The 26,658-nt window shown below is 47.1% G+C and overlaps 1 protein-coding gene across 4 annotated transcripts in view; it reads right to left on the bottom strand.

The window, feature by feature from the left end:
- The window catches only part of SYNDIG1 (synapse differentiation inducing 1), a 123,442-nt gene that overhangs the window by 28,278 nt on the left and 68,506 nt on the right, over nucleotides 1-26,658 (bottom strand). For all 4 annotated transcript variants that reach the window (XM_045574518.1, XM_045574517.1, XM_045574520.1 and 1 more), the window contains exon 3: nucleotides 18,014-18,151. In XM_045574518.1, the coding sequence (XP_045430474.1) occupies nucleotides 18,014-18,151 (138 nt within the window). The remainder of the gene's footprint in view (nucleotides 1-18,013; nucleotides 18,152-26,658) is intronic.

Raw genomic sequence — 26,658 nt, 5'->3', positions numbered from 1 at the left:
AGCTCCATTAGGAGAAATAAATAAAACACTTTCAGCCCATCCCCAGAATATCCTGAGCATCGCAAGGTTCAAACACGGAAGCAGGTTCTAAACTGTCCTCTAGGCATTGTACCTGGAGCACACCCAGGCCTGAAAACACCCCTCCGACTACAGAACAGATGCACCTCCCAATTTCTGTGACTGCAGCAGGGCTTCCAGGGAAGACACAAACCTGCCCTAGAAGGCACAGCTGCCCAGAGCAGCTTCCTTTCACCCATGAGCACAATGCCCCCCTTTCTAAGAAGTGACCAGCACAACTTTGGCAAAGAACACCCACATGCACCCACGTAAACATACAGCGCCCGCCCAGAGGGAGAGGCCTGGTGGCTGCATTCAGGGCTTTGGCTTCCTTCAGACCTGAGCATGTCAGCTGGAGGTGCAACTCCCTTTCTCATAGTTCAGCATTCATGCATAGTAAACAGTGCCACACTGAGTATTCCCTGCAAGATGTGTTGCCAATTACTTAAAAAAACAGCTTAAGGAACAAGCAATCAGGTACTGTATAAATCTGAACCTTTGTGAGCAGTATGCCTGACTCAAGACCCTGCTGTAGAATCAAGGATGGGACTATTACCCCACATCTGGCTGATTAGTGCTTGGCTCCCTCAGGGGCACGGCTACAGGCATAAACGTGCTCCCAAGAGCTGCTGATGGGTGATTCCAAGCAGTTATAAACACAGATGGCACTGAAAGGAAGATTTGTCTCTTACAAGATTCACTTGGTTTTCAATCTCTGCATGGCATTTCCAAAGGAATGCACTTTATACACCTATAAGGACCAGGCAAAATTATGTGAAATAATCTCAGAAATGCACAGAATTATTTTAAGATTGAGCTATAGGAGGAAGTGTCTCAAGATGGCCATCTCTCTCCCCACCTACTCACCATATCTCCACTCCATATAGAGGGATTTCTGGGAGGACCACATAGGGACGGCCCATCTGTTCTTGTGTGCTTTATGCCTGTAAACCATTTGAGGACAGCCCAGAGCTCCTGTGACTTTCTTGGGGACTAAGAAAACCGTCAGAGACCATATCTGGTGGTGGGATGGGGGCAGGTGGCATTGGAGGGTAGCAACGTATCAGGATGCTGGGATAAGGGCAGAATTGGGGCAGAGGGGTAGCATTGGAGTTCAGGCTTTGAAATGCCAAGTTAAAGGGAGCAGGCAGTGCCAGGGGGGTCCTGAGAGGTGATGCTGTCCCTGTGAAGGTTGTGCCTTGCAGGAGCCGCTGAGACAAGGACCAATAGCTGTTCTGGAATGGGGGATGAGAAGGGCGCAGCACATGGCCACAGGAGGTGATTAGCCCAGGAACACCTGACATACTCATAAACTCACTTGCCTTCTACTATAGCCTAGTACAGGGCCCGCCAGTTCTAAAAGAAACCTTTCTGAATATCTTGGTGTTTCCAAATCCCCTAAGTAATCTGCAGCCATCTCATTCAAGAAGTCATTGAATGAGTTTTTAAGTCATTGATTCCAAACCATGCAGGCATTGCCTAATCTCTGTTTTGTTATTTATCTTTGAATGATTTTTGAGGCAACCAGCCTCATAGCTCTCACCTACAGCTTACAAGCTGAGAACATGGACTCACTATGCTTCTATTTTTGTGTGTGCCTGAACATCGCTGCAAAGCAAAGCTCAGATGGATTTAGATATAGATCAAGGGAAACACATTCTGTAGTTGCATCTCAAAGTTTCCTTACTATTTTATACATAATCTGGGCAAGTTAAAAAATAGTGCCCTGTCAAAAAGAGATAAGAAAAATAAAATTGAGGAGTATACATACATTCTCTGCAGGTCACAGCACATGTTATGCTCAAGGTAACTTTTCCAGCTCTACATTCAGTATTTGCTAATCTCTATATCTGGGATTCACATAACTCTCAAAGTGCCAGAAAATGCTAAAGCTCATCGGGAAGGAAGGAAAAGAGGGGCATTGGTGAGAGCAGACACCTCCAGAGTCATAAGGCAGAGCCCTGTCCTCTTGCAATAACATATTTTATGGCAAATGGGGATGTTATAGCACCTTTAAAATGTCCATGTACAATGGGCCTAAATGGTAAGAGGGTTTCTGTCTGTGGGAAAGACTGAATTCCACTGATGTCAAATCAAAATCCATGAAAATTTATAAAGTGCTCATAAATAATGACTAATTGCAACCCTTCCTGAATTTGTATGTTTGGCTTGCATCAATATAGGTGAGAGTTAAAGCAGATGAAACTGCTATCCTCCATGCAAAGTGGCACTTCATGCTATGAATGGCAGGATGGATCAGTAGCCTTGGCCCACCCCCTGTTTAGGAGGCAGGGGTGACCTTTGGACCACACTGTTAGTCACACCACTGACACACCTGGAGCCGTGAGATATGACTCAAGGCCATCTGGAAGTCAGCAGGCAGGGCTGCCCATGTGGCTGCACCCAGAGACACCTGTGGTGACCCCGAGGTGCCTCTTCATAGACCCAGGCATGCCCAGCTGAGTGTGTGTCACAGGTGATGGCAAGGCTGGAGTCACCATTCATGGGCATGGCCATGGGTGGTGGCCAGAGCTCCTGGCACTGCCCTTTCTGTTTAGTTCTCGGGAAGTCAATGGACCCATGCAGAGGGACTTCAATCTTAAAAGAGATGCAAAAGAAACAGGAACAATCATGCTTTTAGAGGCATGCTATGTCCTCAGAGCTTTAGCTACATCATCTCTAAGCAAAAAGATCACACATTTGGAAATGAAATTTGAGGTGACCCATAAGGACAGATGGAAGAATGTAAAATTTAACACATTGTTATTTTAATCCTAGATTCCAAACATGCAGGCATTGCATGATCTCTGCCCCTGAACATTAATGTGTGAGTTTCTCCGCTGCAGACAATCACAAAATCAAAATATGCATCACCGAGACACTGTTTCACCTATAATTGAAAAATGACCCATCCATACATCAAAGGAACAAAACAGGCATGATGTATTTGCTCATTTATACACCCAAACAAGTAAAAAGCAGTAACTTAACTCCAGAGTAGATTCTAGATGAAAAGAAATAGATCACAAGTCGGTTTTGTCTTCCCTGCACTGGATCATTAATATTTATATTGAATTGTTTAAGTTCAGAAGTTGCAAAACAGCTTTCAGAAGCTATACTTTTCATATTAAAATATACATAAGCAGATAGAGTGATGGGACAGGAAGGGAGGGTGGTGAAGGGAAGGAATAGAGAGGGAGGGAGGGAGAAGGAAAAAGAATAGAGAGAGGAGGAGGAGGAGAAAAGAGAGAGATGAAGAGTGTTAAGGGGAGAAAAGGAGAGAGGAAATCTCACTTGATGACAATGGAGCTGCCATTGCACATTTTCCCGATCCAAGTTTAAACACATCCATTGCTATATTGGGCCTATTCCTCTAGCAGTGTATTATAATCCATTTGTGTGCAATGGCAATGCTATTCCTATGGCTGGTTGGTCTCTTGTAGCCCCAGCAGCTCCTTCAATGCAACCTTAATTTTACATGTCATTCACCTTGGAAACTGAAGTGGTCCTGGTCCTAGTCCTTCCCACCCATTCTGTCCCTTGGTAGCCTTTTCCTTCCTGCACGGTCTCACCACTCCTTCTACACCTCCTGGGGCTGAGGCATGCTTTGCCAGATAATCCTCCCCTATTCCAGCACAGATTTAAAGGCTTCGGCAGTTATCCTGTGACTCTTAAGAGTTAGATCTTAAGCTAATTCTGAATCTGCTAATGCCTATACATGCATTAATTGGGTGCATTCAACTTACTATAAATCAGGGGACATTTGAGAATAATGAATCTGAGGACAAAAGAGGGACATGGTGAAGTACATAAAACATTAACTCCAAGACTTATTAATGATTATGATGACACTGTTTAGTGTGTGGAATACGCAGGGTCCATTTTTATGTAATGAACATGTTCCAAGCACACACCTTTGGGGAAACAAAAGGTATGATGAACATTTCAAAGGCCTGCCTTTGTGACAAGGTTTAGATGGGAGAACATGAAAGTGCTTTGGTGAGATAAATGGTGAGAAAAGACAGGTGGCAGTGCTGAAAACACTTAAAGCATTTTACTTGGAAAAAGTCCCAGTTCAATTATCACACTAGGCTAAGGTTTACTGGAACTATGCTGCTGGCTGTCAGGAAGGCAGAGGGAGATGAACTCTTTTGGGTTTTCCTCCATCTATGCCCTGTGACCTCACAAAGCTTGACAACATGCTTGCTCATTTCCTTGTGACAAGATGTTATGGTCTAAGGAAGAGTTTTCTTAGTTTTCAGTATTCTTCCTGTTGTTCTATTTCCAACTCTTTGGCTAAAATGTTCTGTTAAGAGACAGTCTATACTTTGTATTCAAGACTCTCTGGCCCTGCCTTCCCAGTCTTATGTCAATCTATTTCCTTTTGCAGCATAAAGCTTATATCAGTATAATTTACTTCCTCCCTGAATTACCACTCAGGTTTCTCTGCTTTTTATTTTCCCCCCACCTCTGATGCATGAAGAACAAGCCAGAAGAGCCAAAAAATTAACATTTCCTGGAAGCAGCTCTAGACCTACAATTGACCACAAGCCACTCATGAAGGAGCATCATGGAGGAGTGAGATCCATACTATCCCTTAGAGGTCCCTGGTGGGGTTAGTGCCAGCTGCCCACAGTCCTGCAGAGGGCACAGCATTTGGTGACTTGATTTGATCTCATTCATGGCCAACTCTTCCCAACTCTTCCTGTACACATTAAGATGATAATACATTTATAAGCCAGCTGGTTTATCTAGGAAATGACCAAGTAGAACACTGGTTTGCAGGTCTCTGCATTACACATAGATTCAACCAGGACTTAGTGAGTAGCTATGAAGTGCCAGACCCTGTATATTCTACACAGGATGCCACTTTCTCAGAGTTTGATGAGGCATATGAGGACTGTGTTCCATTTTCTCACACACTCTGTCAACTTAAATGGAATTACAGTTGTTGCGATTATGCAAAGAGACAGTTCAAATTTTGATTAGCACCAGAAAGAATGGGAATTCAAGCACAAATGATCTAAATTCTTCAACCAACCTTACTTTTCTAGTTAAAAAATATTCCTGTTAAAAGAGGAATGCATTCTCTGTATAAACAATTAAGGAAAGAGAAAAAAGGCATATTTCTGCTCCTGATAATATCACTAGAAACCCACCTGCAGAAGACAGCTAAAAATCATTGAAGATATCCTATATATATAAAGAGTTAATATGCAAATTGACCCTCACACCCTCACACAAGTTGGCCACCCCCATGTGTTCAAAGATGGCTGCCACAGGATGGCTGACAGGGGAGCAGGTCAGCAGGGGAGGGCAGTTGGGAGTGACCAGACCTGCAGAGGAGGGCAGTTAGGGGAGACCGAGCCAGCAGGGGAGGGCAATTAGGGGCGACTGGGTTGGCAGGAAAGTGGTTAGGTGTCAATCAGATTGGCAGGGGAGTGGTTAGGGGTTGATCAGGATGGCAGGCAGGTGAGTGGTTGGGTGCCAGCAGTTCTGGATTGTGAGAGGGATCGGGCCTAAACCAGCAGTTGGATATCTTCCGAGGGGTCCCAGATTGGCAAGGGTGCAGGCTGGGCTGAAGAACACCCCCCAGTGCATGAAATTTGTGTACTGGCCTCTAATATGAGATAATTTAAAAGCATTGAAGAGATTAAAAAAAAAAAAAAAAAGGAACTATTAGGCCAAGATCAAGAGAGAACGAGAATCTGGAGGGGTGAGTCAGCCACAGGGATGTTTGTTGACCATAAGAGATTCCTGAGAGGGAGAGTTTTGGGTTACTTCGGGGTTCAGAGCCAATCAAAGAGGGAGATCTTGAAAAATCAGCCCCTGTCAGAGAATGGCACATCAAAAAGCAAAAGCATAGGATAAAGAGTGAAGTAAAAGTATATCCTCCCTCTCATGAATTACAGCCTGTCTTTGCTTTAAGTCAAAACATTTCCTGGAAGCAGCTCTAGACCTACAATTGACCACAAGCCACTCATGAAGGAGCATCATGGAGGAGTGAGATCCATACTATCCCTTAGAGGTCCCTGGTGGGGTTAGTGCCACCAGGGACCTCTGAAATGTGCCCTTTGTCCTGGTGAAAGCAAAGAAATACCCTATTTGAAGGAAGGTAGCATCATTCTTATCCTCAAAATATTACCATGAATTCTTTTAAAAAAATAATTACCAGCATGCAATGAAGAAAAATCTAAGAAAATATACCATAAGTGACAATAAGAAAAAGAAAGTAAAAGAAAACTCAGACTCACAGGGATTCCAGAGGTTGTAATCATCAGGCACAGCCTATAACATAATTCTGCTTACTCTATTTAAGAAAACAAACAAAGCCGAAGCCGGCTTGGCTTAGTGGTAGAGCGTTGGTCTGCGGACTGAAAGGTCCCGGATTCAATTCCGGTCAAGGGCATGTGCATTGGTTGCGGGCACATCCCCAGTAGGGGGTGTGCAGGAGGCAGCTGGTCCATGTTTCTCTCTCATCGACGTTTCTAGCTTTCTATCTCTCTCCCTTCCTCTATGTAAAAAATCAATAAAATATATTAAAAAAAAGAAAGAAAGAAAGAAATAAAACAAACAAAAACAAGTTCAAATATCTTGGCAGGTAATTGGAAATGTTAAAAAAATGTTACAGCAAATCAGAAAAAGAAAGAGACAAGTTATAGAACTGATAAATTTTGAAAAAAAATTATATTATAACTCAGTGAATAAGTTTATCAGAAGTTTCAATACAACTGAAGAAGAAAGTGTCAATCAGAGTTCTATGCCTAGTGAAACACCTGTAAGAATAAAAGTAATGAAAAGACATTTCCAATGACACAAAACAGAGAGAATTGCCACCAGCAGATCCGTTCTAAAGGAAATTCTAAAGAATGTTCTTTAGACAAAGGGAAATTATGAAAGTACAAGGTCAAAGATTTAGGAAAGACTAGGAACATAGTAAGTGGAATATGTGGGTATACACAAGTAAATATTGACAGTATAGTAAAACATTGTGTTTTTGGAGGTAGGTATATTTATCTATCCATATATATAGCTGTCTGTTTGTTTGTCTATCTATAAATCCTTTTATTTATATCCAAAAAAGAAATAAGTAAGGCCCAAATTCATACTTTGAAAAGATTGATAAAATTATGGAAAAAATACAGCTTGCCAAAGTAAAAGCTAATTAGACTCATCAATATTAAGCAAATTAAATCAGTAATTTAAAATTTCCTGCAAAAAAGCTCCAGGCCTAGATATATTCAACCAGTGAGTCAACAAATAAATAATCTCACATTCATAAAACTGTGACAAAGCATAAAACAAAAGGAAAGTCTTCACAGGGAGATAATACGGCTACAAACTTAAGGAAGAAATTACCAGAAAGAGTAATACAGACCAATCTCTCCCATGAATACAGATGTAAAAATCTCAAGGAACACAGAAGTACACAAATTCAACAACATATAAAAATTATGACCATGAGTCTATAAATGCAAGGTCAGTTTCACATTTTCAAAGGAGTCAATGCAACTTACCACATTAAAGATGATTATAGAAAGATTTATAGATTAAAGGTAAATACTCATAATTATTTTCATTTGCAAAAAGCTTTTGATAAATTCCACATTCATTCATAATAAAATTAAAAAAGGTACTAAAGATCCTACTTAATAATGAAAGTTGGACCTACAGACCCAAGAGACCCTTAGAGACCCAAGACAAGGATGTCACTTACATTCCACAGTTTTATAAATGCAGTAAGAAAATATTTTTTAAAAAATGAAGGCTTAGGAATGCAAATTTAGGGGGTAAAACAATAAAGATATGAAAAGAAGTAAGTCCTATAGAAGCCATTACAGTATGTAATGGTGGGGACATGGGTTGTGATCAGGAAGGGTGGAATTTGGGATCCTGGGGATATTCTATTTCATATCTTGGATAATGGTTACTTGGCTTCATGCTCTAAAATAATTTGTCAAGCAATACAAATTTTCAAACTATGATAGGTTTGAAAATCATCTTCACATTAATGGTGTTCAAACAAATAAGCAAATACACACAAAAACACATGTGAGAAAGAGAAGAACACCAATATTTGGGGTGATTTTCTTTCAGCCCCTTTTTCTTTTTTCTAAACTTAAGAAATATACAACAGCATACCTGAAGTGCTCAACATTTTTTCAAATGAAGACATAAGAAGAAAATATTTAACCACTTTTCCCAAAAAACAGTTGGATGCCATGGGATAATTTTTGAAGCCACAAAATTGTCTTTGTTCAAAGGAGAAATGGGTAATAACTGAAAACAATTAATTTTTCCATGGGAAAGTAGTAATTCAAAACCAAGTAGCATTGAACTGAAAAAAAAATGTGACCATGAATAAATTGAACTAGAATCTCTAAGAGCCAATCTCACAGAGAGATTCCCTCAGAATCCCATCCCCCTGTTACCTTTCAACCCTGCCCACCCTGGGCATGCTGTGTGCAGTTAACCTGCGGATGATTCTGCAGAAGTGTAACAGCTTTGCTGTCCTCCAGCTTCCCCACTTGCTGGGTTTATAGAGCCTGCCTCTCCTTCAGTGGTCCTTGTGAGGAAGAAATAAAATGGATCATAACCCTTGTTCTGAAAAAGTAGCTCTGGGTGTATTTAAAGGATTTAAACATAGCACAGACGCTGATCTGAACAGGGTCCATAAGCCTTTTTCATGTGCAAAATGGTGATAATTTAGTACCACACTTAACGGGCCTGCTGTGATAATTAGGAGCATGCAAAGCATTGGTACATAGCCTAGTTAATATTCATAGCAAGATTCTAGTTCTACAGAGGCATGAAGGGGCTTCACCCGACCCCCTGCAGTACTGTTTGCCAGAGGCCTGAGGAAGGGGCACTGCCCTTGCCCAGCAGGACACTGTGGATCTCAGCAGTCCAAACAGGGTTGTCCCAGGAAGGACTGCCCTCTCCAATGCGGCGTCCAGTGTAGCTGACACAGTTTGAATTTTGAAAAAATGCTGAATGTCAGCTTGTTATATCACCTGATTTAGTTTCCCTGTCAGGTGTGGTTCAGAGCAGAATGAGTCTACATGCTAAATTTTCTTTTTAAATATATATATTGATTTCAGAGAGGAAGGGAGAGGGAAAGGAGCAGAAACATTAATGATGAGACAGAATCATGGTCTGAGTCTTAGGGAGCCCGGGGCAAGGCCAGGAGGATCGCAGGCATTTCTGCTTAGTGCTCACGGGCCACCCAGGTGTGGGGTTTGGTGTCTCTCAGGGCCCCTAGGAGAAGCAGGGGCCTGCGTCCAGCCCTGATGGGCCAGCCCTCCCTCAGTCACTCTGTGTCCACATCCTATGGAGAATAAACCAAAATCGATACCATGGAAAAAACCCTACACTCTGTAATAACTGCAGCTCTTTCTGAAACAGACATAAAATGGAATGAGACAGTCCCTAAAGAGGTAAACTATGTCCTGAAATATTAGGACAGGAACAAGGAGAAGCACATGCGGCCCATAACACAGAGCCATAATCCCTACTGCGCACATGATTTCTTTCCCCAACCTGCACGTTTATGTGCAGGCAGACGCACAGCGGCCGTGGCATCCATCATCTGTCTGCCGGGAAGCAAGGCTCCAAGTGCATTCTGGAAGAAGGCTGTGAGAAGGCTTTGGGTGGTGGGCTATGGTAAGAAAGGATGGAGGAAGAAATTCAGGGGCAATCTTTCTCCTGACCCCCCATGGAGGAAATGATCCCATTGCCTTCAGCACACCTGAGACCCTGCATGTACCCCTCTGTGGTACCTTGAAGCTCTCTGCACCTCGGCAACAAGGGCTGGCGTCCCTTTGCACCCTGCACAGGCTGCAACACTTGTGGGCAACAAGTGACACCGTGCGGTTTGCATGAGACAAAACATATAAATAAGATGTCCCGCTGATGGCCACTGAGTCTCCTGAGTGGGGCTGGAGGGCAGGGTGAGGACCCAGAAAGTCACCCATCCAGAAGGTGGACTGCTGAACCATTCTGACTGTGAGGGGAAGGGGCAGGCATTGCCCAAACCAGAAATGACAGGTAGGTAAAACACATGTGTGGGGAGTGTCAATAAGCAAATGGCATGGAGAAAATGGGATATTTAATCATCTCTTTGAAGAGCTTTGGACAAATTACACACACACACACACACACACACACACACACACACACGACTTTTGACTTACTGCAGTTGCAATGAACAGAAGTCCCCAATAGTTCCCAGTTTCTATTTTCTAATCATTTTACCAACCTCACATTCTTCCAAGGGCAAATCAAGTACTCAATTCATGTTTTTTTTATAATAGAAACTGAAATATGGAGGAAATCTTCTAAATCCTCATGGCCTTTATGGTTTGTTTATTTTTGTGGCCCAAGAAACAACTATGAAGAAAAAATTCAGCAAACATCTTTCTTTGGCAGGCTAACAGAAACCATGCCCTCATTCTCCTTGAGAGGCACATGTCTTGACAATGATTATAGAAGTTGGGGCTCTTTCTGAGAAATGGACTGAAAACTCGGAGAAGAATCGTAGGAGCCAGCCATAAGCGATTGGAGTAAAGATTCAGGTGGCAAACATTGACTTTCCTCTGGAGCAGCGGTGGTGTCTCTCATGCACTCTACCAGGGCTTACCTGAGTGATAGGTTTCACACCCCAAACCCCATAATTGTTCCCCTCCACCTTCACAGAATTTGCAGAGCTGCTTATTGAGAGAGGGAAAGACACAGCCTGCAACAAACTTGACTTATATACTTGCTCTGCTGGACAAAGTCAAATTCAGGAGAAACAGTAGTGTTAGTTTATATCATTAATCAGGATCGCCTCTTTCTCCTCCATGATTTACTAGTATATAGTCTTGATGGAATCAGATGGGGGAAGGATAGACAGGTCCCTGGGAGCTGTGGTCAGGGTTCTTATTTCACTGAGAAAAAAGGGAAATGACTCTGGACTTAATATGTTTCTTCTCTATTTGGGGATTTGTAAGTCTAAGTGAGGCCTATGGTTTCCTTTAACACTATTTGGGAAGAATCCGTCACCAAGTACTTAATTCATTGAGCACCAACCCATAAGAGGTTAATGATGCTGGGGCGTGGGGATCTAGGCTCTACCCCCAGGAATGTGACCCGGACTGTCAGGAACACTGCCCTCAGGCCTGCTGCAGTGTGGGTGCGAGGAGGTGTGTACCCATGGCCAGCACCGTGCCTGGAGCAGCAAATGCTTGGTGCACAGGGGGCTTATTATCAGCACCCCTTGCCCTCACCTTCTCTCTTCCCTCTTTGCTTTGATGTCATGGCCGACATCATAACCGGTCCTTTTCCCACACGGCAGAGTTCCTGCATCTTGTGCTTGTGGTCTTCCTCAGGCAGGTGGGTAGCCCTGGTGCATTCCTTCCCAGCTCTCGCTCTAGCTGCACATGCACTCAAAAATGTGGCCAAGGAGCCCCTGGTGAGGACCAGGCTGCCAAGGCCCTGCACCTCCACCAGGGGCCACAGTCCTGCCATGCTCTCTCTGGGCCCCTGGTGCAGCCTCGTCACTCTCCCTTCCTCCCCAGATTTCGACACTTCCTGGCAGCTCTCATCCATCTCCTGCCACTCTGCATGAACTCATGAGCTCCACCTCTCACTGTCCCATCTGCTCAAGAACATCTCCCCAAAATCTCTTTCACCAGCCCCCCTTGACAACATCAATTTCCCCTCTTTGTTGGATTATGTTCATAAGCATTAAAATATGCAACAATTTCTCCACTTAACGAAATGCTCTTGACATCACTTTTCCTGTTAGTGATGACCCAATTCTCTCTGTTTACAACAGAATTCTTTAAAAAAAGATAACTTGATGTACCATAACAAAGTGGTCATTTCCCATAATGTTTTAAAAAAAAAATGTTCAAAAGTGTAACATACCTACAGGAAAATGCACAAATCATAAGAGTCAAGTTCAGTCAGTGGAAACTAGTTCACTTATGAATATGGTGGCAAGTGGGTAGCCTGCACCCAGAAATCCCTCTTTTGTACCTTACCCAGTGCCCCATTCTAGTTCCCAGCATCAGGCATGGTGTTGCCTGATCTGTTCCTCCTGATCTCTCTTAAGTCCACACCATTGGGCTTTCACTTCCAGCCCCCCGAGACTGTGCTGGTCAGTGTTGCCATTGGCCTCATTTCTGAGAGCCTAATGCTCAGACCTGGTCTTATATGCCTATCCTCAGTCTAGATTTCTTTCTTGAACCTCCAAAATGTTCACACCCAGCTGCTTGTGGGTGCCTCTACCGGTACGCTCACAGACATTTCGTACCTTCCAGAGGAAAAGGATCAAAGCCCAGCTCCACCTGCTCCTTCGGCACCTATGCCCTGGCCAGAGGAGACTCCATCTTCTAGTCATCCTGTTCTCTCCTCCGTTCGCACCCATAACAGAGATCTCATGGCTATCCTTCCGCAGTCCATTTGTCACCCACGGTTCACTAAATCCCCAGCAGGGACCGCAGTCCAGACCACCGCTGCCTCTTCTGGATGGTCACCCAGCCTCCAGCATGGGGGCGCTTTCCACCTTGCTCTCCACAGGCTCCCCCGAGAGGGAGCTGATGGTGTCTGTCCCCTGCGCAAACACCCCATGACATCTCACCCCAAAGAAAAGGCCCAAGTCAATATTACAGCCTAAAAGGCCTTGTGGGGTCTGCTCTCAAACACCCCAATCTTGTCACTTCTCTTGCCCCACTCCCTATTTCCACACCCAAAGGGCACCTGCCTCACCACAGGGCCCCACATCATTCTCAAACACACTGGCATGTTCCTACCTCAGAGCTTTTGCACTGGCTGTCCCTCTGCCTGAGAAGCTCCTCCTTAAGAGATCCGCATGGCTCATCCTGTAGTTTTATGGTGAAATGCTATCTTTAAGAAAGCCATCCCATGATCACCATTTTAAAAAATGTATACCCCATATCCATTTTTATAACTTATCACTGTTAGGCCCTCTATGACTTACTCTTTTTTGTTCCCTGCCTCTCAGCACTAGAATGTCAGCTCTGTGGAGCTGGGGTCCTGTTTCATTCACTGCCATATCACTCAGAACAGGGCCCGATCAGAGCAGACGCTAAGTCAATGCTGGATGAATGAATGGATTTCAAGGACGTAGTTCGTGGCCGGGTTGGACTCTCATTCTTCTAGGTTTTAAAGAGATTCCTTCTTCCCTAACTTATTCAATTCCCTTTGTTGGTGCCATTCATAAGATTCATAATCTGATTTTTAATACCCTTTCCTCATTTAATTACTGTTATAATGTTGCAGCTAGCAAAGGAAAGAAACGTTTTATGGAATAAAATGCTCAAATGTTGAAGCCACCTGCAGCAGGTGCTGGGCATGTAACCGTCTGGCCTGCACCCTGCCCAGTTCCAGACCCACGGCCTCACGGGGGGAGGATCTCCAGCGGGCACCTGCCTGTGGGAGTGAGTGAGTAAGGAGCCCTGTTTAGAACAGGCTTCTCTTCCTCACTGCACCACCCTCCAGGCAGAGAAGGGGGCTGGATTTAGAATCCAATACCGTGCTTCTATTTTTGTTTCCAAACAGATAAGAAGGTCAAAGTTTTATGGCAGAAAATGTCATTTTTAAGGTATAGAAATATCTCTATTTGCATCTACCTCTCTGATTTTTATAAATTATTTAATCCCTTGAAACCAGTTTCTTCATCCATAAAATGGGAATCATAATTTCCCACCTTTCAGACTCATTGCAAAGATTACATCAGTGTGCATATGAATTAACTCACTGAAGTTGCTCAGCAAATTATGGATTCAATTCTATCCCGCACATCATTCAGAAGCATCCATTCCTAGATCTCCTACCAAAATTGCACACAGCACTTCCCTCTTTATAAAGTGGGTTAGGAAGCTTGCGTGCCCTGGGAGCTGAATCGGTTAACATGGTTGGTGTACAATGATGTCTGGGACAAATGCTACTCCCCCTCCCCTATAGGCCTCCATGCTGATTCCTTCATCACAGACAGGCCCGAGCACTGCCTTTTCCAGGGATGGCGCGGAGCCAGGCAGCCTGGCAGCCCCAGCCCCTGGCCAGCCAGCTCAGGCCTTAGGTCACCTTCTCCTCTCTGAACCTTGGTTCCAAGGCCACAGAGGGATGCTATGGCAGTGCCACATCACAGGCTCGCTGTGAGATCATGCAGAGGAACCAGCAACTTAAACTGAAGCAGCATCAGGACCAGCAGGAGGGCCTGTTCAAATGCGGGTTCCTGGACCCACCCCAGAGGCTCTGATGGAGCAGACCTGTGGTGGGGCCAGACAGGTGCATGTCTAACTGTGCGAGGGATGCCGGTGCTGTTGGCCAGGCCACATCCCCAGGAGCATGTGCAAAGTATTTAACATAGGGCCAACAGTGGATCAACATGTTCCCCATGTTACAAGCACTTTCATTGCTTCCATCACACCTTTCTCAATGATAACGTCTGTTGGAGAAAAGACCCTAAGTCGTCTTTTCCTAGGAGTCTCTTCATCCAGGGCCCCACACATGGACCGACAGTTTAGATTTGCAGGACAGCGCCCTCAGCACCCGCTGCTTTCCCTGGTACCTGTGGGGACTTCCTCTCTAACTTCACTTCCCGAACACCTGGCGAGCTCCAAGCCTTAGGTAATTTTAACAGCACTTTAGGGATGAAGAAACTGAGGCAAGAAGAAGTCGCCTATCGATCTGGGCCCAAGTGAAATAGGACAGAACAAACACCACCCTGGGCTTTGTGAGTCCAGGGAGCCTGTGGATTTGTCTCAGCACTGCCTCCTGTCACCCAACCATTGAGATGCTGGGTTGGCTTTTCTAAAATGGCCCTGCACGGTCCCTCGACCTCACTGAGTGGTTATTTAACAAAGTGCAAACGCCATCTAACTGTCAGTGAGACAGTGAACTAGGATCTGTGATAAATGAAGAAAAACTGCCGTCACACCGGTGTCAAAGATTTCCTTGTAAGCGGCGTTGGGACTTGGGGAGCTTTGGCTTCATCAGTATTCTGTTTGCTCTATTCTGATGTCACCACTCCAGCCCCCAGCACCTCTGGGCAGCAGGAGGCAGTGGTAGCAATTGCAAAGGCTCCTGTAGAGATGGCTCTGGGTGCTCCTCTCTCCGATGCCCTCCTCTCTCCAGAACTCCCAGACGTCTTGCCCGAGAAAGCGCTGGTTAATGTGGTGTCATGACGCTCAGAGTGGCTGTTCATTGCAGGTGCACTCTCTCCCTGGGGCAGCTGTGCGCTCCTCTCGAATGCCTGCGGAAGACTGTGTGCCTGCAGGCAGGCTGGAGGAGCACAAACAGCACGCCCACAGCCTCGTGGCTGTGCTGAAGCCTGTGTGTGTTTGTGTGTGTGTGTGTGTGTGGGGGGGGGGGATCCCCCAGGTCTGCAGCAGAACCCAAAACCATGCAGTGTGGACGGTGATGGAGAGAGCTGCAGGGGCCTGGTCAGCCTGGCCGTTCCCAGGTGGACAAATCTAGATACAGACCCTGTAGAGGGCACTTACCTCCAGAGACTTCTTCTCTGCTTTGGTCCCACTAAAGGGAAATCCATCCTCAGAGCACAATGGAAAGGACTGAAAGCCTGGGACCTCTTCTTATCCGCACAGTGAAAGCACGCCCTCAACTCCCAGACCCTCGCCTTCCCCTCGGAGAAATGCGACCAGAGGTCTCCATGAAAACGGCATTTTACGCTCACTGTTGAACAAATAATCGGAATCCTCTTTATCAACAAAGGTATAAAATTTCATGACTGGTCAGACCCAAGTCGAAGAGGTTTCTACAATGTGAAGAATAAAATTACTTTCTGAGAAAGAGACTCTACATGCTCATCTCTGGAATTGTGGTCTTGGTATTAGAAGTGCACTCTTTTAGACAAAGACCCTATGCACAACCTGCCCTGCTCTGAGACAGGCTTCACTGGGACACGGGGAACAGCCAAGACAAGGGACCTCTGTCCGGCCTCACAGGCAACCTTTCCTGTGCCCTCCCATTACCCAGGACACCCTCCCCCTACGTGCCCCAGATGCATTTATGCATGTCCACTTCCATCTCCTGAAACAGTTAACAACTGTCCTAGTAGAATCCAAGGTAAGAAGTCAATCCTCCGCTAAAAATGGGCAATCAGAGCTCTGCTGTGGACAGCACCTCCTGCTGGGGGCCAGGTCGCTTTCCCCAGGAGGCTGGGAGTGACCTGCTCCATTTAACCTCACACATGTTAGGACTGGGATGCAGGAGAGACTCAGTTCATCGGAAAAGCCAGAAGTCCCACAATGTGTGAGATGCCATTTATTTCTTGTGGCTCCATCCTGACCTTCCCTGTAGTAGTGAAGATGCTCTTGTCTCTGCAGCACCGTAACCCAGGTTGGGTGCAGTGTACACAGACGTGGGTAAGCTCTCCTCCTCTGAGGTCTTCTTCCAGCAGGCTCTGCACACGAAGCATGTCTGTCCATAAGCCTTTCTCCAGGTCCCAGCCTGCGTCCCCGTCCTCAGCATACACAGGACCTACATTTTCTCCTTGGAGTCTGCACACCTGGGCCTTGCTCCACCCAGAGCCTCCCAGGCCCCTCCCAAGCCTGGCAGTCTTGTTTTGCAGCCAATGCGTGTGCCTCCAAAGAAGGGGGGCCTGTGGCATTCTTGGACACACTCATGCAGCGATGGTCAGGTCAACCCTCCAGGCCATCGTTGGACATAGATCAACTGCTCAGCCCCACCTCAGCCGTGCAGGACTTTCCCATCATCCTTGCCACCCATTACCCTCTGGAACCAGGACCACAGGGCAGCCCAGAGCAGAGCCCCACCTTGTCCCTCAGCTCCTTCGCCCCTGCCCTGAAGGGTCTCCCAGTGCCCCTGCTAAGAGGTGCGTGCCTTCAGGAGTACCATCACCTGTCAGCTCACCGCTCTCCCCTGAGTGGTGTCAGGAAAGCAGGGGGCCAGGGGTAAAATAAAGAGCATAATGGGACTCCTGTCACAAGCCAAACAAAAACCAAATCAACACTGAAACCAGCAAGAAGCAGTGAGAGGCTGCTGCGGGGCTTGGCCAAGGAATGGGTTTTTAAGCCAAGAGAAATTAATATTCCAAACAAAAGACCTGTCAGAGTCAGTGTTTGCTGCCTCAGTCCCAGAATCTCGCAGCTGGAGAGGGAAGCCCAGGGCTGAGGGGCGTCTCAGGAGCCAGGAGTGCAGCACCACGCTCTCCCCAGCCAGCCCTGCAGCTGCCTTCCTCTCTGCTGGGCTGGGATGGTGGTGTTGCTGGAACCTCGTGCTTCAATGGGCAAGTATAAATGTCTTTCTTAGATTAATAAAAATGGGAAGATAGGTTATTTTGGAAAGAATGCTTTTCATTTGCTGGAGGAAATCTTCCAGAGCCTGGGTTCCATGAAGGCATAGCAAGGAGGATGTTTTGCCGTGAAAGAGGGTGAGACACCGAACCCTTCCAAAGCCCTCAGACTGGCCACCCACCAACATACACCATTTCCTCTGGCAGAACATTGACTGAGGGTGAGTACACACAGGCTGCGGTGCAACAAGAACTTATTTTATCGAATGGCCCTTTCACAAAGAAAACACACCCCCTTTGAGTCCATTATCAGTTGGTTAGATGTCCTCATCCTCAGCACAGTGCTCTCCGGCACTGGTCAATGCCACTGCTGAAGCCCAAGTGCCCATGTGAAGGACAAACTACCCAACTTATCTGCTTTCCCCAGCAGACACCTGTTTCCGGTATTCAGCCCTTTCCCGGAGACTGCCCACCTTACCTTGGGGAGCCATGGGGGCAGTCCCAGGACAACTCCTGAGGTGAGGTGGCCCTGATCCCTGAGCTCCCTGTGGCACCCCGACTTACCCAGGCATGTTCTCCAGCCATAAAGTAAAGAGTCCTCTGGTGGCATGAGTAGAATGTCTTTGCTGACTCTCCTCCTTACTGCTGGGTGCGCTGGGTGTGTGGCCTTACCTCGTGGGACAGGTAGAAGGCTGCAATGCCCAAAGGCCAGAAGCAGCAGAGCATGGAGAAGACGCTGAGACCCAGGTGGTCCCGGGGAGGCATCATGAGAAAGTTGTCCTCGCTCTCTGTGTCACTGGAGTAGTTGCTCTGCAAGAGAGAAAGGAGGGATGAAGCAGGAGAAGAGGGTTAATAAAGAAACCACTCTGTGATGCCCTCTGAACCTGGCCCCAGAGAAGGTCACTGTTGTTATTGCCTGCAAGCACTTCCCCTCAAAAGGAAGTGCCTAACTGAGGGAACTCTAAACAAGAACAAAAGGAGAAGAATTCCAGGCACAAAGTTTTGGGTCATTCCATAGATGACAAAACCCTACTCACAGATTTTTGGGACGAGGGCTGGGCAGTGGGTGTAAAGATCTACTCTACGGAAGATAGAACTGGATATTCTCTGAAGGACACATTGTGTGGATTCCACTCTTTATTTTGACACAGGGGGATTTTTATTTTATTTATTTATTTATTTATTTATTTATGTATTTATTTGTTTATTCACTAGTGGCCTGGTGCACAAAATTCATGCACATTAAAAGGGAATTCATTAGAGGAAATATTTTAATATTGCTATTTGCCCTTTCTCCGTAATAGAAGTGTCTAGCCGGCCCCACCCCCGTCAAGCCCTGCTGGGTGGGGGACACAGCCTCCTCTCCAGGCATTGGAGCAGAAGGGTGGCAGGTGGCTAGCCCCATCCATGCAGCCTTGCACAGACCTGCCACACTGTGAGACCCCAGATCTGCAGCTCTGTGGGACCCATTAATGCACCTCCTGGTGCCTGGTCGTTTGGTCATTACAGATAAAAATAAAGTCATGCGTTTAAGCATGCACATTCATTTTCAATGCCTGATTTGTCTACATTCTCTAAATTGCAAAATAAATAAAATCTTCAGCGAGCTAGCATCACAATGTCAAGTTCTTTATGTAATGACAAATACCATTCTCTCCACTCAGTATGCCCCATTTGAATGGATTAAATGTATGTGACTCATATCAAAGGCACTGCTGCTTGCTCTTAATACAGGAAGCATTAGCTCATTAGCTAATGCCATAAAGTGGTTTAAATGGCATATACTGACTTGAAGAACAGAAGGAATATAACAACAAAAATAAAAACAAAAAACAAGGTTCAGTGCTGTGGATGGCAGAATCCTCTCCCTCCCCACCTCCCTTTTTTTTTTCTTTTCTGCTTTTCCCATGAACCTATTTGCACTATGCTTCAAAATCAACACAGAAGACAAAATCAGATGAATCTGCATTTTATAGTTCCATTTGCATACAAATAGGTTTTTCAATCTTTACCTTTTTTTTTTTTAATTAATGCAACTCAAATTTGCTTCCAACATTCCAGAAGCCAGGCCAACATGGCTGTGCATACATAGCTTTGCTAGGTGCTGTCAGGCTTCAGGGCTGGGGCAGGGAACACGCCAGGTGTTGCTGAAAATGAATCAGCTCTCCTCTCTACGTAGCAGGAATCTTTTCATTATAAAATGCAAAGCAGCAGCCATTTTCCATTACCCCAAGCCCCAGCCCTCCACACCCGGGGGGCATAGGAAGAGGCTGGGAGGGTATTTACTCTCGGCTCTTTGATTTCTCTTATTTAACTGAGCCAAGTGACAGCTGCTTCTCTGAGCGTAGCGCCCGCCAGCTCAGGGCTAGCCGCACCTGGAAGGCAAGTGGCAGAGCTGACCAGGGGCTTTGACCAAGCCTGAGTGTGTGAGTCACAGCAACCTGGGCAGGCGGGCTGCTCCTGAAGATTCTATGGAGTCCCTCCCAGCTCCACACCCCAGCTCCCTGCCCTCCTCCTTTCACCCGCAGGCCCCACTGGCATGGTGTGCCCCAAGGCTTGGTGTGCAGATGCCAGGGTTGCAGATTCAAGACACTCCACCTCCTCCTGGCACTTTGAGCCATAAGCGCCGGCAGGGACCTTACCACTCGGTCTTGGTCTTTGGTCACTGCTGAGGTTTTCTGGACTCTCTAGGCCAGGGACAGCTAGGACCTTTGCCTGTGACCAATGCCGTGCCTGCAGCCTGCCTGGGGTACCCCCAGCCCTGCGAAAGTGTGGGGGTGTGACCAGCCTGAGTGAGGGCCTGGGGGAGGGGGCGAGGTTGGCTAACCACCCCACCCTGAGAGGCTGATCAGGGGTGGTGCCAAGGGAGGGACTGAGTGGAATAGCCATCTTGTGATGGCATTACGGTGTGAGGGTCAATTTGCATATTACCTCTTTATTATATAGGATTTTTTAAAAGACTAGCTTATTGAGAGAGAGAGAGAAAGAAAAAGAGAGAAAGAGAGAGAGTGAGAGAAACATCGATATGAGAGTGCAACATGGATGGCTGCCTCCTACATACCCCCTAGTGGGGATCAAGCCTGCAACCTGGGCATGTGCCCTGACTTGGAATCAAACCAGCAACCTCCTGGTGCAGGGACTATGCCCAACCAACAGAGCCACACTGGCCTGGGCTGAGAGGAGGAATATTTAAAAAGCAGTTCGGACAATTCCAACTCTGATCAAACCTCCCTGCAGAGGGCACACTGGAGCGGAGCTCAATGACACAAAAAGGCAGTCATGTTGTGGCAGGATGGCAAGAAACCAGGGAAATTCCTGGGCACGTGGAATGGGGAAACTGAGACAAGAAAATTAAACAAGGCCAAGCAGTGTGGGCAGCTTGTGAATCACAAGACCTTACCTTCCCCAACCAAGGACACTTGAGAGTAATGACTTACATCTCTCCTCCCTAACCAGCGAATACAGAGCCCCATCGCCCTGGCCTGGGAAAATAGCGAGCAAAGACCCAATTAATGCCATTTGTGCCAGCTGAACCCTAGGACAGATGAAGCTGGGGAACAAACAACAAAAACCCCATTAAAGCCAGGCGGACCTAAGGTAGAAGTAAAACAGTAAAACGGACCAAAGAATAATCCAAAATTCCCCCAATACACTCATTCTGATATATCAGCATATTAAAAATGCACCTGGAAAGCTGGTGAATATTCTGCTGAAACTCTCCCCTAAGATTCTCACCTGCAGAAAAAAAAAAAAAGTGGGGGGAGTAGGGATAAAAAGCCCTCAGGGCCAAGAATCAGTGTGGCGCCTATGCCCCTTCTTGGGCACCAACATTTGATTTTCTTCCTGAACTATGGGTCCCTATGAGACTTGTAACCAGGGAGCAGTGGGCAGCTGAAGCCTGACTTGGGCTCACCCTGAGTCTGTCTCCAAGGCCCCCCACTCTACCTTTCTCTGACTTCCCAGTGAGCTAACAGTCCTGCCTTGGCTCAGCTCTTTCCTGTAACATTTCTAAAGAGCCAAAGCTCTATGGAGCCCCACCTAGGCTCTCCCCTGCTGCTTCTTCTACCCTCATTCCTTCCTTTGTTCCCCTGTCCGCGGCATTAGTAAATGTACTCTCACACCCATCTGCACTGCTGATGTGAGATTTTTCCTACACAAAGTCAAGAACCCACTCACTACAGGCCATCCTGAAGCAGATCTGCTTTGGGTGGGTCCTTACTGTAATAATCCTGTCAATGTGCTTCCACTCCGATGTGCCCAGCTAGAGGATGCTTTTGTTCCAATTAGTTATCTCACTTGCTGGGCCCCCACGACACATGTTCTCTCCTCATCAGCATATGGCACACTCATGCCTATTCATCCCAAACTGGGGCCACCCTCCGGGATGATTTTATAGAGATGGAGCCACGTTTTATTCTAGCTTCTGTCAGCTGTACGAGGTTGTTCAGCACGTGCCCTCCTGGTGCAAGCTGGAGACATGTCGGACCACTGCAGTGCATGCTGGCCTGAGTGGCTTCAGAGGCAGGCGATCACCTAAGGTACAGAACACTCAGGGTGCCTAACACCTGTGTGGGTGCCATGGCCACCAGCACCACCCAGCAATGCCCCCTCGTGCCTCCCCTGCCTTCCTCCTCAGACAGACACCGATGAAGCCCACAGGTGATGATGATGTCCTTTTTTATTTTGTTAATTAAAATGCATGTGAAATGCCCACCAGAGCCTCTAATCAGTGTGCAGACAGCAGCGGTGCTTTGGTGAAATGGTAGAAGCTTCCTGCTAGGACTTCTCTTGTCTCGTTGAGAAAACAGGCCAAGTCTGATGGGCTCACCCAAACCACAAACAAGAACCTTGTCTGGAGGGCCCTGTGATGGAAGTGGGTGACACACAGTCTACACAGCAGCTGTCCCTTCAGCCCTGCAGGGCAATGGCTTTGAGGACCAGCCCCTTCCTGCCAGGGGGCACTGCCCCTTCTCAGGTGAGTCACAGGCACTGCTGAGTCTGGGATCACCCAGCATATGCCCCCCCACCCCCCCGTCGAGCTGTGTCTGGAATTTACATCCTTTAACTCTGCAGCGTCACCTCCCAGATGGTCTCCCCAACAATAGAGGGAAATGAAAATTACTCCCTTTATGTCTGTCAGAGACGGGAACTGAGCAGCCTTCAGGGATGCATAATTCATGGTGGCTGAGGGCTGCCTCATGGGTATGCTGGCAGAGGGGTACATGAGTGGGGACCCTCCACTCTTTGGGGGATTCTGGGGCGCGGCTGAATTAGGAATTTTCAGAAGCTCCCACGGGAGGATGAGGTGGCAGAAGATTTCACTGGTGCAGAGCTGCATCTCTCAGGCTCCAATGCCCCATTTCCCCCCGAGCCAGTCCAGGAAGAGGGGCAGCCGGAGTTCTGTAGAGCCAGAAAGAGGGCCAGTGTCGAGGTTCCATCCCATGTTGTAGCCGGGAGTGGTTCAAATTCAGGCCAGGTTCGAGTCTATTAGTTTTTTTTGTGGGGCCCACCAAGGCCGTGCACCATGTGGGCATGGGAGCCAAGAGAACTCACTTCTTTGTTTAGAAGTTGAAACATTCAGGTTTTGTGTGCTTGCAGTGACCATGCCCATTCTGGCCAATTACCTGTTCCCAGGTCTGATTGATGAGCAATTGGCCTCCCCCATCACTCAGACCTTACTGGGCATGCATCGAACCTGCCTTTGTCTAGTCCCTTCCCCCATGGATCAGCGGGGAATAGACCTGGAGGGTGTTAAATGCAGCTTTTTGGCAAAGCTGGGTAAGTGGCAAGCCTCTACTATCTGGTTTCCTCTTTCACTCCTTTCCTGTTAAACAATAACCAGGTTATTACAATGGTATGAAGTGGAGATGGACAGGTGCCAGTTCCTTGGAAGTTAACATCTTATTTGAATGGAGGCTGTGCAGAATGGAGGCTGTGCAGTGTTGCCAGGCAGAGTCTGGGTGTCTTCATAGGCCTTCCTCTCCGCAGCCATATCAACCTCAGGATCTCCAGACCCTCGTCTGGAAACAAGGGACCTGGAGCGCTGAGCTGTGCTGGAAAGGCTGAGCTGCACTTTCTGGGGGGAGGGACGAGCCTACAGTGACAGCCCAGGTTGAGTGAATCCACAGAGCCTCTGAGCGAGGGGGAGGGCAGGACTGAAAGGACAGCCTCTTCTAACCCTCCGCCAGTCCCCGAGTTCATGAACTTCATGCTGACGGGTCCAGGTGTGGTTCCTGGTGTCCTCACACATGTACAGCAACTCTGTGTATGGATATCTGTTTAGTGTTTCTGATTGTTCCTTTTTTGTGTGTTTAAAAAAAAAACAAAAAAACACACATGATTTTTGTTTTTTGGTTTTAGTTCACGAAGAGTTTTATATTCCCGAGTTGGCTGGATTCTAACAGCAACTCTGGAAATAGGTGCTCCTGTCTTTATTGTCACTTCTATTTTACAAAGGTCAGAGCTGGCCTCCGAGAAGCGGAAATCTTTCCAAATCACAGAACCACCCAGTCGGTGGCTGCTCAGTCCAAATTATGCTGTGTTTGGACACCAACCAAAAACGTGGCTATAAATCAACTCTACTTTACCTCAGTCTCTTCTCGTCCAAGATAAGGTGTCTCCTATGACCAAGGATTCAGATGACTTTAATTACTTTTAAAATATATATATCTTATTGATTTCAGAGAGGAAGGGAGAGGGAGATAGAGAGAGAGACAGAAACATCAATGATGAGAGAAAATCATTGGTCGGCTATTTCCTACATGCCCCACACTGGGGAGCAAGCCCACAATGTGGGTATGTGCCCTTGACTGGGAATCACACTGTGACTTGGCCCATAGGTCAACACTCAATCACTGAGCCAACGGGTTGGTTGGGCATGACTTAACTTCTTGACTGGCCTGTTTCATGGTGGTGACATGGAGGCCAGTGGTGGCAGTGTCCCATGGAGAGTTTTCTCAACCAAATAGCCAGGGTGTGTGAACTGCTGGCCCAGGCCACACAGGCAGCTGGCAGCACCAACTTCCGCCTTTGGAAACTGCTTAGAATGACACCGCTACACCCAGGAAGCAAAGAATCAGACTCCAGGGCACTCCCCCAAATCCTCACAGATTTTTATTCAGAAGCATAAGGAAGCACACTACAAATTACCGAGTTGTGGCTACATGGCACCAGAACAATTAGTCAATCTTGACTAAAATAGATTTTAAAATAGATTCAGACAAATTACAGGGTAGACGGAACAGCCCAGCTCTTTCTTCCATTAGTAGGTTGTAAGTGGCTGTGGGCTTCGTGCCACCAAACAGCAAGGAGAGGAAGCGAGGGCGCGTGCAGGAGGTTATGTACACAGCAATACACCAAGTGGAGAAAATATGCATAACTACCAACACCCATACATTATCACCCACAGCAGCTGTGACTAAAATTCCTCCTCACGGGTCGTCGGATTGGAATCGCTGCAACGCAGATTGAAAGTATTCTAATGAAGGTGAAAGTCCTCCCTTTTGAGCTAACCCTTTGCAGGAGGCAAATGCTACAAAAAGGTAGAGAAATGAAGGAGCCGCTGGGTCCCTCAGCTGGTGCCCTGCTGATCTGGCCGCTCCTCCCACCATCTGCCTATTCTATATCTATATTTGTTGCCTCCACTCAGTGGAATGGCTTTTAGTCAGCTTGGGGTTTTCTTCCCTGGGGTATTTTAAGTCCCCATGTTTCCCATTCTCCCAGCTTTGCTAGCAAGGGCAGCAGGGTGCCTTTTCAGGGGTGGGGAGCTGTGCTCAGCTGTGTGACTTAGTCTCCCTCAGGCCTCACTCATTCCCACAATGCTCCCTTTGGGCCACATGCTGCTCTCCCACTTCCCCCTGGCCTTCTCTGCTTGCTAATTCTGGGAGCACCTACTGCTCGGCTTGAGGGAGAGAGCAGAGGACCAGCGAGCAGGATGGTGCAGGCATGGGCCTCGGCTAGGCCAGGATGCAGAGTCCAGGAGGCAGCCTTCCTGTGGAGGCTCAGGTTGCAGAAGCACTGTTTAAAAAACACAAGGACAAGCATGCAGGGGTGTTCCTTCTAGAGCGTTCCTGGCAGCACTGTTTAAAAACAGTAAAATTATAACAGAATTCTACACACAAGGCAGGTACAAGAGTAGGGGTGGGAGACAGCAGGGACAGTCTGGCAGGGTGTCCTGGAAAGCTCTGAGGAGAAGTGGCATTTGGGTAAAGCCCTGAATATGGTGAGACAACTAAAACTGGTGTCATGGCTGATTATTGGTTGCCCAGGGAAGGTGCTTATAATAAATGGAGTGAAAAACCAGGGTAGAAAGTGAATGTATTATAGTTCTTCCAGGGTGCCTGGAGTTAGATGCTTCTGCATAGAGGGCATGTCATTAACTTCTGTCTTTCTTTTTGCATTTCTGAGTTTTCTTGTTTTGTTTTGTTTTACTAAAATAGGTAATATGCATTTGGCAATGGGAATTATAAAGAAACAGAGGTGCTCCCAGTGCAGAGGCCTCCACCATCCCTCTGTCCTCGCCAAGAACTCAGTGGAGTACGTTTCCCTGAGACTCAGCCTGGAGAAATCTCATGGCATGGGCCTGGCACTCAAAGAGCTGCCGCCAGAGCAGGATCCGAAGGAACCAGCACCACCTAAAGGCGTGCGCTGAGAACCGGGTCACCCACGACCCCTGGTCCCTGGAACCTGTTTGACTGAGAATTGAGCTCAGGGCCTCTGAGCTGCCCAGGACACCCATGTCTGTGCGGACTGGTGCAGCAGCCATAGCTACATGGAGCTTCATACACTGAAATGATCTCAAATCAAATACACCTGACAATTAGTTCCCCAGCCACGTTACCGTATGCCAGCGCTCAGTAGCCAGAGGCTGTTGGTGCCTCTCACAGTGGATAGCACAGAATCCCAGCATTTCCATCATCTCAGAAAATTCTGCTAGTCAGCCCTGTCTCATGGGTCTGATCCCTATTAACTCTTGCCTCACTCTCTCCCACCCACAGGGAGCGCTCTGCTGTTCCTCCAACAGACCGGCACCTGCTCCTACCCAGGGCCCTTGCACTTGCTGTTCCTCACCCGGAAACACTGTTCTCCAGGTATACACATGACTAGTCTTTTCACCATATTCAGGGCTTTACCCAAATGCCATTTCTCCTCGGAGCTTTCCAGAATACCCTGCCAGACTGTCACTGCTGTCTCCCACCGCTACCCTCATACCTGCCTGATGCATCCCTTTGATCCCCAGGGGTTGCTGGCTTATTTACTGTCTGAGACCCTTCCTCAAAGCGCTAGGAGGGCAGAAGTCTATGTATGTTTTGTTTGTA

Source organism: Pipistrellus kuhlii, unplaced genomic scaffold (genome assembly GCF_014108245.1).
Source record: "Pipistrellus kuhlii isolate mPipKuh1 unplaced genomic scaffold, mPipKuh1.p scaffold_m20_p_6, whole genome shotgun sequence".
Taxonomy (NCBI): Eukaryota; Metazoa; Chordata; class Mammalia; order Chiroptera; family Vespertilionidae; genus Pipistrellus; species Pipistrellus kuhlii.
The sequence above is the reverse complement of the archived record's forward strand: the minus strand, read 5'-3'. Positions and strand labels throughout refer to the sequence as shown.